The sequence below is a fragment of the Enhydra lutris genome, unplaced genomic scaffold (assembly GCF_002288905.1).
Source record: "Enhydra lutris kenyoni isolate GAN:26980312 unplaced genomic scaffold, ASM228890v2 scaffoldscaffold1, whole genome shotgun sequence".
Lineage (NCBI taxonomy): Eukaryota > Metazoa > Chordata > Mammalia > Carnivora > Mustelidae > Enhydra > Enhydra lutris.
Window position 1 is genome coordinate 57,390,469 of NW_019154085.1, and position 12,719 is coordinate 57,403,187.

Genomic DNA, 12,719 nt, shown 5'->3' on the forward strand with positions numbered 1-12,719 from the left:
GCAGAACTCATTTTGTTCATACATATAAAGACAGACTAGCTCTCTAATGGATGGGTAAAGAAGTAACTCTTATATTCTCCATTTTAACTAAACACAAATTTTTATACCTTTTTTGTTCATAATGTAGAAATTAGGAGATGAATATTTTTGCAATCTAGTGCTAACTATAAATACTTATAACACACTTTTTTTTTATTTTATTTTTTTATTTTCAGCATAACAGTATTCATTGTTTTTGCACCACACCCAGTGCTCCATGCAATCCGTGCCCTCTCTAATACCCACCACCTGGTTCCCCCACCCCCCCCCCCCCCCCCCCCGCCCCTTCAAAACACTCAGATTGTTTTTCAGAGTCCATAGTCTCTAATGGTTCACCTCCCCTTCCAATTTCCCCCAACTCCCTTCTCCTCTCTAACTCCCCTTGTCCTCCATGCTATTTGTTATGCTCCACAAATAAGTGAAACCATATGATAATTGACTCTCTCTGCTTGACTTATTTCACTCAGCATAATCTCTTCCAGTCCCGTCCATGTTGCTACAAAAGTTGGGTATTCATCCTTTCTGATGGAGGCATAATACTCCATAGTCTTATAACACACTTTTAATGAACATACATGGAATGGCTGCATAAGGTACTTACTCAATTTCTGGCATTTAGAATGAATTTCACCTGGTGTTGCAGTATATTCAGTCTTTGCTATTATGAAATTGTAGCAAGAGTTCTGAAATGGTATCCATGGAGTAAATAAAACAGGAGATGGACACTGAACACTCTCAACTGTTCTGACCTCTTTTTCAGTCTCATCTAAAAAAAAAAAAAAAGGCAATGGTATGAATTCTAACTTTAGACATAAATGTTAAATCCTGTTCATGGTAATTAGGCTTGATTTGTAGGGAATATTCCAGAAGCCAATAAATAATAGCCTAATGATGCTTGTTCTGTTTATAGCCAAATATAATGTGACCTCTTAACTGGGTTTCTGTTGGAAGAAATTTGTTTAACACAGTTTCCTTCCACTCACTCCTGCTGTGAAATGAGTGAAAGAATATAAAACACGAGTTGCTGTTAGGTTAAATGTAGTTTCTGCCTTTCTGTGTCACCAAACCTCAAATACAAGGGGCAACCTCAGAGATGATACAAAGATATTAATAACGGGCACCTACCTATAACTTTGGGAATTCATCTTTAAGTTTCTGTTTACCAATATCTTCTCTAATTTCAGAGGTATATTTTATTTTTTATTTATTTTTTTAAAGGTACATTTTAATGAAATATGTGCTGTTCTAAGTTGTTGCTTCAAATGAAAGCAAATAGAAGTAGTTGAAAATCTGACATCTAGAAAATCTGGCTTTTTAAAAAATTTTATGAAAAAGCCATACATTTAAGAAGATGCAAACATAGATATGCTCTACTTGAAGCCAATCAGTAGTAAAGACCATTCAGAATCTCTCCCAGCTCACAACTCCCTTTGTCTGGAAAGTAGATGTATCTTCTTTCTACTGCAAATGCACAAATGTGGGCCCCTGGCAGTTGTATAACCACTTTCTTCTGACTAGGCTAGAGATCGTAAACCTTACTCAGTTGAGTGCATCAGATTCTCTCTAAGAATTTGGAAAGTGGATTGCAGGGATAGTCAATTCATTTCCAGTTACAGCTATAATCGAAAGCTACAGAGCTGCTGTGTTTCAACATGTGCAGAGAGAAGCAGAAAGTATATGAAAAGAAGAGTACAAATCCACAGAAAGAGAGGGGATAGGTGGGACACAGTATCCCTGGGTTCCTGATTCCATCCAGTTTCTGATTCCACTCTCATGAAGCTCAGCGATAACCTCATTTTTGAGGATCTAAATTTCCCTTTTGGCTTAATCTAGCTTGAGCTGGTTACTGTTACTTACAAACAAATGAATCTTAACAGTGACTCTTAAAAAGAAACTGTTGTTGATAAGAATTACCAAAAAAAATTCCCACAAATCAAGTTTCCTATAGAATATAAACATGAAATATATACAAAATGAGGGAAGTAGGGACTTAAAACTGAAAGACCAAGTACCATTGTCAGCTGACAAAAATGAAGATAGAACATGTCTAAAATAAATCAATGACAAAGTACCCAACACATAATAATTCTCCTTTAATACAAATTTTCATGAAAAATTTTGTTATAAAAAAGGATATGATTATAATTTCAGAACCAGATTTTACAAAACTACACCCCCAAATCTCACTATTCATGAAACTGATAATAATTGAAGAGTTAAAATATTTAAAATACTTAAAATTAGCATACTTCCTGGATAGTAGCAAATAGCACCTGGTTGCGTATGATCACAATCAGATGTTTTCCAGAATCCATCAGTGTCTAATATTACACAGTCTTCAAGTTGCTCATTATTTTCAGCCCAGCGACTAAATGGAAGATGTTTTCTATCTGACCAGCCGAAGTTGAGTTCATCCTGTAAGCAGCAGAAATATATTTCAAGTGGCAATACTCCGTGTTGTCCATTTTCTATTATTTTTGTCCCTCATCAATCTAATGACTTTTAATTTTACCATATATATATATATAGATTTATATATATAAAATCTATATATATATAAAATTTAAATATATTTAAATTAAATTTAAAAAAATATATATTATATATATTTAAATTTTACCTTATATTTAACACATAGTTACATAGACTTACCATGCACCAGGCACGGTTGTAAGGGCTTTGCAAATATCGGTTTACTTAATCTTCATAACAACCATATGAGATAGGAACTATTGCACCCATTTCACAGATGAGAAACGGAAGGCATGTTGTGTGCGCAGTGCTGGGATTCTAATCCAGGCCATCAGACTCTAGAGCCTATGGTCTGAGCCGTTAGACTGGGTTGCCTCATACATAACTGGAACTATGGGTTGTTGGAAGTCAGAGAAACAACAACACGCAGGAGTGGAAAGAACATGGGCCCTGGAGCTAAAGCATATCTAGTTTGGAATTCTGGTGCAGTCATGTATTAGTTTTTTTTTTTTTTTAAAGATTTTATTTATTTGACAGAGAGAGATCACAAGTGGACAGAGAGGCAAGCAGAGAGAGAGAGAGAGAGAGAGAGAGAGGAGGAAACAGGCTCCCTGCGGAGCAGAGAGCCCGATGTGGGACTCGATCCCAGGACCCCGAGATCATGACCCGAGCTGAAAGCATCGGCCCAACCCACTGAGCCACCCAGGTGCCCCAAGTCATGTATTAGTTTTTGATTTTACTTTGCCATGTTTCCATCCCCTCAGCTATTAAATGGATGTGACACTTAACCTCAGGGCTGGAATTAGTGGGGTGATGTGTAAAACACATAATGGCCAGCAGGTACACATGGCCACATAAATATTAGCTCCCTCCCTCTTAACCGTGACTCAGGCTGCTTTCACACTTGGGTTTATGGAGAAGCTTCCTCATTCACTCTATTTTATTATGCACTAAAAGACTGTGAACATCTGTCTGTCTTTACATTTTGCCAAGGGCCTGACCACCCACCTGTCCTGAGAGAGACTTTACAGAATAGCTACAAAGTCCAGGGGGACAGACTGTAGGGATACTGACCTATCTGTGCTTCTCCAAGGTGCTGACAGAGCACCAGGCCTTGTACACTGACCCAATGACATAAGCTGTCCTGAGACCCAAGGCAATTTTACATCACTGGTTGATTTGTATATTGGGTAAAGGCCACACACAATATCCTTAGTAACCCATAAATAGCAAACATGTTTAAGCTTCAACACCAACAACTGTTTTCATTCTGAAATTGTTCTCTACCAGGGTTCCAGCTGTAACTTTGTGGCCAGTTAATTCCCAAGCCCCTGTGGCCTCAGATGTGGCCCTTTGGCCATGTGATGTTAGCATTACCCTGGATTCCTTCACCTCTGCTGCCTTCACAACTAACCCAGGTATCTGGTCCTTTGGAACTTTTATTCCTTGTAGATAAATCCCTGCACCCTCTATCTCTGCTGAATACCCTCTTTCTTTATTAAGACTGTAAGTATCTCTTAACTAAATTCTTGACCTTAATTGATCTTAATTAAAACCTATCTTTTCTACAGGAATAATGTCCTTTCAATGCTCACAGGGGAAGACTGTTTGATTTTCCATTCTCAGATACCACCGGGCTATGAGAATGGGATAAGTATTTTTATTTCCTTCAGTCATTTCCTTTAGGGTTTATGCAAACTCCCAGATTCCTTGCCTCTTTTTGACTTTCACTTATAACTTGGCCTCCTTGTTCCTCCCTGACATTCACTAAGGTGATGCCTCATGTCTTGCTCTGTCCTCCTAGTCCTACCATTGACTTATGGCTCACCAGTTCCCCAGCCTTCGTGACTTCCTCTATTTCTATGTACTTCCACTTCTACATACTTAAGTGACCTGCTCCTGCGACACACTCTGGACTTTATATAACCCAGAACTGCCTCAGGCATTAGTTCAGACCAGCATCAGCTCCTGCATGAATTTTTTTACAAGAAAGCTCGAGATTGCTCACTTCCTCACCTGCCCTCTACCAATATAATTCTTCTTAGGTAAAAATCTGTTAATGTTACTACCATGTTTAAAATCTTTCAATACTCTTTCATTGCTTTCAATGTAAAGTTTTATTTGTATCCTGTCACGTTCCAAAGATTTAAGGCAGTTTATACAGATATGTAATAAAACTGATAAAAAAAGAGTGAAAGGAAAAAGAGAAACATAGGTGAAGACTGAAAATAGGGTAAGAGGGTGCCCGGGTGGCTCAGTTGGTTGAGCCTTACACACTTCAGCTCAGGTCATGATCCCAGAGTCCTGGGATCAAGTCCCATACTGGGCTCCTTGCTCAGTGGGGAGTCGGCTCTTCCCTCTGCCTCCTCCCCCACCAACCCCCTCTTGTGCCCTCTTCTTTTGCTCACTCGCTCTCTCAAATAAGTAAATAAAATATATTTTTTTAAGATTTTATTTATTTATAGGGGCACCTGGGTGGCTCGGTGGGTTAAGCCTCTGCCTTCGGCTCAGGTCATAGTCTCTGGGCCCTGGGATGGAGCCCCACGTCAGGCTCTCTGCTCCGCGGTGAGCTTGCTTCCCCCGTCTCTCTGCCTGACTCTCTGCCTACTTGTGATCTCTCTCTCTCGGTCAAATAAATCTTTTTTTTTTTAAGATTTTATTTATCTATTTGACAGAGAGAGAGAGAGCGAGAGAGGGAACACAGGCATGGGGAGTGGGAGAGGGAGAAGCAGGCTTCACGCTGAGCAGGGAGCCCAATGCAGGGCTCGATCATAGGACCCTGGGATCACGACCTGAGCCGAAGGCAGCTGCTTAATGACTGAGCCACCCAGGCACCCCAATAAATAAAATCTTAGAAGAGAAAATAAGATAAGAAACAATGTCAAAATCCTTAAGTGATGAAAAAAAGCTAAAAAATAGTATGATCCCAAATGTCTTAAAAATATACATGTGTACATAGGAAAAACCTTGAGAGATATATACCAAATTATTAAATCATATTTATTACTAGGTACTGGAATTACAGGTGATTTTAATTTCCTTTTAAAAAAAATTTACTGGGCACCTGGGTGGCCCAGTCAGTTGAGCGTCTGACTCTTGACTTCTGCCTAGGTCATGATCTTAGGGTTGTGAGATGGAGCCCTATATTGGGCTCTGCACTTGGTGTGGACACTGCTTGGGATTCTCTCTCTTCCTGTCTCTCTGAGCTCTCAGTCCCCCGCTCTCCCTCGATTCAACTCTGATTTTTAAATTCTTTTCTTCCTCTCTCCTTTGCATTGGCTGGAGAGGCAGGGCAGTTCCTGATTCCCACTCAGTCTTTAACTAGAATAAAAAGAAGTGTTCAGCTACACACGTCCACTTGAACTTTTTCTTCATCTAAACAATAAAGCACCACACCTTTCAAGAGTAGGAAGATGATGGCCACTAAAAATGACACACGTCATGAAATCTACTCACTGTAGTAAGACTTGACAATCTCCAGGTTCTTTCAGTTTGATATGAGAAATGCTGTGTACAACAAAATTTCACATTCCATCACCCAATCTGGGCAGTTGGGACTGAAAACTTACGTCTTGACTGGAGAGTCCAATCCATAGAGAGGAGTTATGAAGAACGCCCTGCACAGTTAGGAACGCCTGCTGGTAAGGGTCTGTGATGCTCACCAGCTGCATGTTATCCTTCTGACACTCCCTTAGAGCATCAAACCAAGTCATAGGCTTCAGGATGATTCTGTACAGATTATTTAGATACTTCACTGTGTCTGAAGTGTTCTGCACGGTCTGTTTGCTTTCAACTTCTATGTGTAAAAGGAAAAAAAAAACACAAAAAATCACCCACTCTGCAAGTCATGGGACATTTCCTCAAGGTTCTCCACAATAAGTACTTCAGATATTACTTATCTGTTCATTAGTTTTGGATTTTGGTTAGGCGAACTAGGTATGTCTGGCTGTATACCTTAGGTATATGTGTGAGCCACAACATTTGTTTTCTAAAATTAGAATAAAATTCTGTTTTTGTTGATCTGATTTAGGAAGGAAAAAAGAGCTGTAAGTAAAAGTATCCTGCCATAAGATTACCATTTCAGGTTGGTGTCAAATACCTCCTTTGTTTAAACTCCTTCAACAAGAGAAAGTGTTAGGTGTTCCCTTACAAAGTTTCCATCTGGGAGAGCTCCAATGAAAAAAATGTACAAAACAACCCACAAAAGGCTGTACTGAACTACTGCTTTACAGTACTTCTCTGAAGAAAGCAGTTACTAAATAGTATGAACAAATGAGCATGGTTTAATTTAACAAAAATTTCTTTAGAAATACATGGATTATCTACTTGAGGTTTTCATTACATGACAACTTTTTAAAATCATTTGTTAAAAACATTGTAATCAATGAAAACAATGTAATACCTTCTAAAAACATCTCTTTGAGAATATGGATGATTCTTATTTTTAGCACACATTTTTTTTTTTTTGGATTACAGTGAGGTATACACAGTGATCCGTTTATAATGCTTCACACCTTTTTGTATGTGTGTGATAAACTTAGTTGTGAATGTTTACCAAAGTCAATTAAAAACATTACACTTTTTCTCTTTTCTCCAAGATAGAAAGTAATAACTGAAAAATGTCAGAATAGAAAAAAGAACAAAATTCAACCATAACTTACTATAATTAGACAACTCTTTTTAACAAATTCCATCTGATACTTAATTTTGATATTTAATTAAGTAAAGCAATGTTAATTGAAAAAAAAATCACATTCCATTTGAGATAACCAATATGGATTTAGCCATGTTGAAATTTTAAGGAAGCTATGTTTATAAATTAATATTAATTCATTTATAAGATTTTTGTGAAAAAATATTGCATATCTCTAACAGTATAAAGTACCAAAGTTATCTAGATAATAATTTATACCTGAATATTTCTGACAGAGAGACAGAGTGTGGTGTTCACTGCAGGAAGTAAAATTCCATGTCCCAGTATAAGGCGACTTTTGAAGGTTGAGTATTAGTGCACAGTGGTATTGGGACTCTTCCTCAAAAATCTAAACAAAAAGGCAAACATGTACAAACAATCATGAAACTATAACTGTCTGAAGATCCTAGCAGGAGAACTTTATATTCCAAATTGGATTTTTCCTCCTGTAAAAAATTCCATTAAAGAGTTGAGCATGAGGGCACCTAGGTGGCTCAGTGGGTTAAGCCTCTGCCTTCGGCTCAGGTCACAATCTCAGGGTCCTGGGATTGAGCCCCACATTGGGCTCTCTGCTTGGCAGGGGGCCTGCTTCCCCCTCTCTCTCTGCCTGCCTCTCTGCCTACTTGTGATCTCTCTGTCAAATAAATAAATAAAATCTTAAAAAAAAAATAAAAGAGTTGACCATGAAATCACAAGAAAACCTTCAAAAATTTCCAAAGCATGGGAAAAAGGCAACTAACTTTAGAAATTATAAAACAGTGGCAATATTATTAAATATAAATCCTAAACAGATAAAGAAAAACTGGTAAAAGTAAGATGAAAACACAGTTATAGTAATATCTAGCTCTCTGCTATCATTCTTCACATTTCAAAGCAAAAAAGTAATGATTGTTAATTCAATTTATCAGATGTTTATAAAAGTTTTATGATGACAAGCTGTAGATACTACACAATAGAGAACTCACCTTAAAGCTTTGATCCTACACTAGTCACTCTAAAAACATCTAGAAATAAAAGTATCTATTTAGAGTTCATTCCCTGACCACAAATCAGTAATACTAGATATAAAATTTATTCAAATTATATTGTTCCTACAGTTTTTGTATGTTTGAAACGTATTACACACTTAGAAAAATAAGACAAGTAAGCTTATCCCAGGAGCTATAGATTTTTTAAAAAAAACACATACATACATACATGCTTCACAATAAACACTGATCCAAAAATGAAACAAAATAATTATAGTTAAGAATAATAAGGGGAAGATCACAAGGGATATGAGTATAACTTTTTATAGAGTCAGACATGTATTCTTCTTCTTAAGTTTTTTATTTGAGTATAGTTGACACACAATGTTACATTGCTTTCAGGTGTGCAACATAGTGATTCAACTTCTCTGTATGCTATGCTGTGCTCACCCCAGTGTAGTTACAGGCAATCCAATTATAGTATCATTAACTATATTCTCCATGATGTGCCTTTTATTCCTGTGACTTATTCATTCTCTAACTGGAAGCCTGTACCTTCCACTCCCCTTCACCCAGTTTGCCCATCCCTCCACCCCCTTCCCTTTGGCAGCCATAACTTTTCTCTGCATTTATAGGTTTGATTCTGCTTTTTGTTTGTTTATTCATTTGTTTTTGTTTTTTCACATGAATGTTTTCCACATGACTGAAATAAGATGGTATTCGTCTTTTTCAGTCTGACTTATTTCACTTAGCATAATATAGCCAGGTCGATTCATGTTGTTGCAAATGGCAAGATCCCATATGTTTTTATGGTTGTGTAATATTTCTGTGTGTGTGTGTGTGTGTGTGTGTGTGTGTGTGTGTGTGTATACCACATTTTCCTTATCCATTCTCTATCGATTGATACTTAGTTGCCTCCACATCTTTGCTATTGTAAATAATGCTGCAGTAAACATAGGGGTACACACATTTTTTTGAATTAGTGTTTTAATTTTCTCTGTGTAAATGCCCAGTAATGGAGTTATGCAAATATGTATTATTAAATATATATATATATTTTTTAAAAGATTTTGTTTATTTATTTGTCAGAGAGAGAGAGAGAGAGAGAGAGCAAGCACAGGCAGACAGAGTGGCAGGCAGAGGCAGAGGGAGAAGCAGGCTCCCTGCCGAGCAAGGAGCCCGATGCGGGACTCGATCCCAGAACGCTGGGATCATGACCTGAGCCGAAGGCAGCTGCTTAACCAACTGAGCCACCCAGGCGTCCCTAAATATATTGTTTTTAAAAAGAAAGATGAACTAAGAATTGAACACAGGAGATTAGAAAATGAACAAAAAATATAACTCCAGAAAAAAAAACCAGGATAGAAAAATGTAGTAGTATTTGTAAATACATCTCAAGCAAGAAGTAGAAAAAAGGTGGAGAAGAGGGAGGAGAAAACCAAGAGACACCAGTTCTGTAAAAATCTAAATAAGAAAAAATTAAAACACAACCAAAATAAGTTATGGAGATTTAGAAAGATAACAGCATACACAATTTTATTTGAATAGATTTGAAAATCTAAGAGAGGTGTGCCTGGCTGGCTCAGTCAGAAGAGTGTGTGACTCTTGATTTTGGGGTCATGAGTTTGAACCCCATATGGGGTGTAGAGATTACTTAAATAAAAAAAAAAAACCTTAAAAAAGACCCGAAAATCCAAATGAAATGGGGAACTTATCTTGATAAGCACAAATTAGCATAACTGTTGTAAGGAGAAGCAGAAACGTCAAAATGTACTAGTAACTTCAGAGGAAATTGAAAATTAATACTAATAGTTCATTTTAAGAACTGTATGTGAGATAGCTAAAAGCTTTAAATGAATTATTTTATGTAATTCTCCATTGTATTGTAGGTATAATAGTATCAGAATTTACCTATGAGAAATTGAGGCTTAAGAAAACTTAAGTGGACTTCTAAAGGCATACTAAATGGCTCAATGGAATTCAAACCCAGTCAATGTGATTTTGGCATTTAGGCATTCGAACACTGCACCAAATCCCTTTAGCATTAACGAAGGATCTCTGAAAAGGGTTCTAGCATCACATGACTTTGTAGGTAATTGCTTCAAACTTTCAGGGAAAGATAGTTCTCCAGGCTGAGTCATAATTTCAAGACACAAAGGCAGAAAGCTAACCAGTTTATCTTCTAAAGCTAACATAATCAGAAAAAAAAAAAATCGGACAATATAGCGTAAAAAATTAACTCTATGAACAGAGATTCCCAAATACAATTCTAATTAGTCCAATTCCGTACACTAGTAAGTTAATAATCCATTCAGAGCAAATAGATTTTATGTTAAGATGAAGATGGTTTAATATAAATATATGACAATTTTAGCAGATGCTGGAAATAAGCTTTAGAAAAATCAGTATTTATTCCTGAATAAAAGCTCTAAATAAGCTAGTTACAGAATGATATAACTTAAACGGAGTTGGCATCGGGGCACCTGGGTGGCTCAGTCAGTTAAGAGTGGACTCTTGATCTCAGCTCAGGTCTTGATCTCAGGGTCATGAGTTCAAGCCCCATGTTGGGCTCTGTGCTAGGTGTCAAGCCTACTTAAAAAAAAAAAACAAAACAAAACCTAAAAAAAACAAACAAAAAACCCCAAAGAGTCAGCATCATATGTAACAATGAGAGACTGCAGACAGTCCTACAAAATCCAGATCACGTCTAGGATGGTGGTTATTCCTTCTGGTACTACCACAGTTCTGGAAGTCCTACCATATGTAATAAAGCATAAACTGGTATTTGAAGATTATGATTATCTAATTAGGAAACCCCCAAAATCTAGTGAAAAACTCTGAGAAGTAATAAGAGATTTTAAGTAAGATGGCCAATGAAATAAATACATAAAAATACTAAAACAATAACTTTCTACATGTCAGTGAGAAAATCAAGAAAGAACCTGCCACTCTTAGAAGCAATGAGATATGGAGGGCTCTAAGGAAAGACCTGAATAAATGGATATACTATACCATATTCTTGAATTGAAAGATTAATAAAAAGATGTTAATTCTCCCTAAAATGTTGTTAAATTTTTATCAGAATTTTAAAAATTTGTTTTAGTTGGAGATTGACCAAATAATTATAGTTTGGAAGAATGGACAAGAATAGCTAAAACTATTTTTAAAGGTATATATAAAGGTAACTATTTTTATTATATTTTTTAATATGTAAAATTAAAGTATTTAGATCAAGGTCATAGCTATATAAGAGTATAACTCATGCACACACACAATATATGATAAAGGAGATATCCTATATTGCTTTTAACAAATGGAAGTATATGCAATAAGTGATGTTAGACAAGATTACGGAAAAGCATTTAGTATTCACTGACAATATATACCATAAACCACAGTTGTATCATGCTGTCAGGAGACAAAGGCAAAGAAAATATACACATATATTTAACTAACATTTATATGATGAACTTTCTAACCTAAAAGAAATGGAGGAAAAAAGGAAAAAAAAAACAGATTTGAACGTAAACCTGTGCAAAAAATCAAAACCTATTTCTATAATATCTTCAGTATTCAGCATTTAAGAGAAAAAAAAAACCTACAGGAATATTTTTAATAAACACAAGAAACAGAGTAAGCAGGGTTTGATAAATATTGGCAAAGAATAAGAACATTCATACCTGATGAAATTCAAATTACTATTGAACTTACAGAAGTTTGTTTTCATTTGATATAGAGAAATATAAACAAAAACATGATTGATATATTTAAATTACCAAATTAGCAAAAATTTTTAAAAGACAATGATCCTTAGATGTAACATAGTAGAGACGCTAAGAACACTGGTTCTGCAGACTCCTGGACCTAGATTTAAATGCCAACTGCATGCGTAGCTGCATACCTGGGGGCAAGTTACATGACTCCTGTTTCTACATTTCTTAGAGGTGGAGTAACAGACCTTTTCGCATCTACTGCGCAGATTAAATGAAATAATGCATATGATGCATTAGCAAAGTGCCTGACACATATTAGCTGCTCAACACGTGTTAGAAATTATTAATATGCTGGTATGGATAGAATGGCAATCCTAATATATTACTGACAAAAATATAAACTCATAAACCGTTCTGGAAAGCATCTGGCGATCAAAGCTTTTAACTACTTATATCTTTTGATTGGGCTATCGACTTCCTGAATCTATCTTAAAGAGGTAATCTGAACTATAACCAAAGATTATGCACAAAAATGTTCACTGTAGCACTATTTATGATTATGCAAAAATGGGAACAGCCTGAACACTCAGCACTGGTTAGATAAACGGTGGCATACCTATCAAGAAATACTGCATTAACTATTAAAATGCTTATCGAGTACATCTTTTAATGGTATAAGGAACTACTTATGATAGAATACTAAATGAGAAAAGCAGAATACAAGATCTTATCTATGTCAGAAAGATAATTTATGAAAAAGTCCTAGAAGAAATAATACTGAAATACTTATTGTGATTTCCTAGATTAGGGTTCAAACATGGTTTGAGACTCCTT

General features: G+C 36.2%; 1 protein-coding gene across 3 annotated transcripts in view; it reads right to left on the minus strand.

Annotated features, from left to right (window-relative positions):
- Positions 1-12,719, minus strand: part of LOC111150164 (lymphocyte antigen 75-like) — a 129,553-nt gene that overhangs the window by 56,838 nt on the left and 59,996 nt on the right. For all 3 annotated transcript variants that reach the window (XM_022507678.1, XM_022507597.1, XM_022507754.1), the window contains exons 24-27: positions 7,424-7,553; positions 6,081-6,307; positions 2,289-2,454; positions 641-805 (exon numbers count right to left, since the gene is read on the minus strand). In XM_022507678.1, the coding sequence (XP_022363386.1) occupies positions 641-805; positions 2,289-2,454; positions 6,081-6,307; positions 7,424-7,553 (688 nt within the window). The remainder of the gene's footprint in view (positions 1-640; positions 806-2,288; positions 2,455-6,080; positions 6,308-7,423; positions 7,554-12,719) is intronic.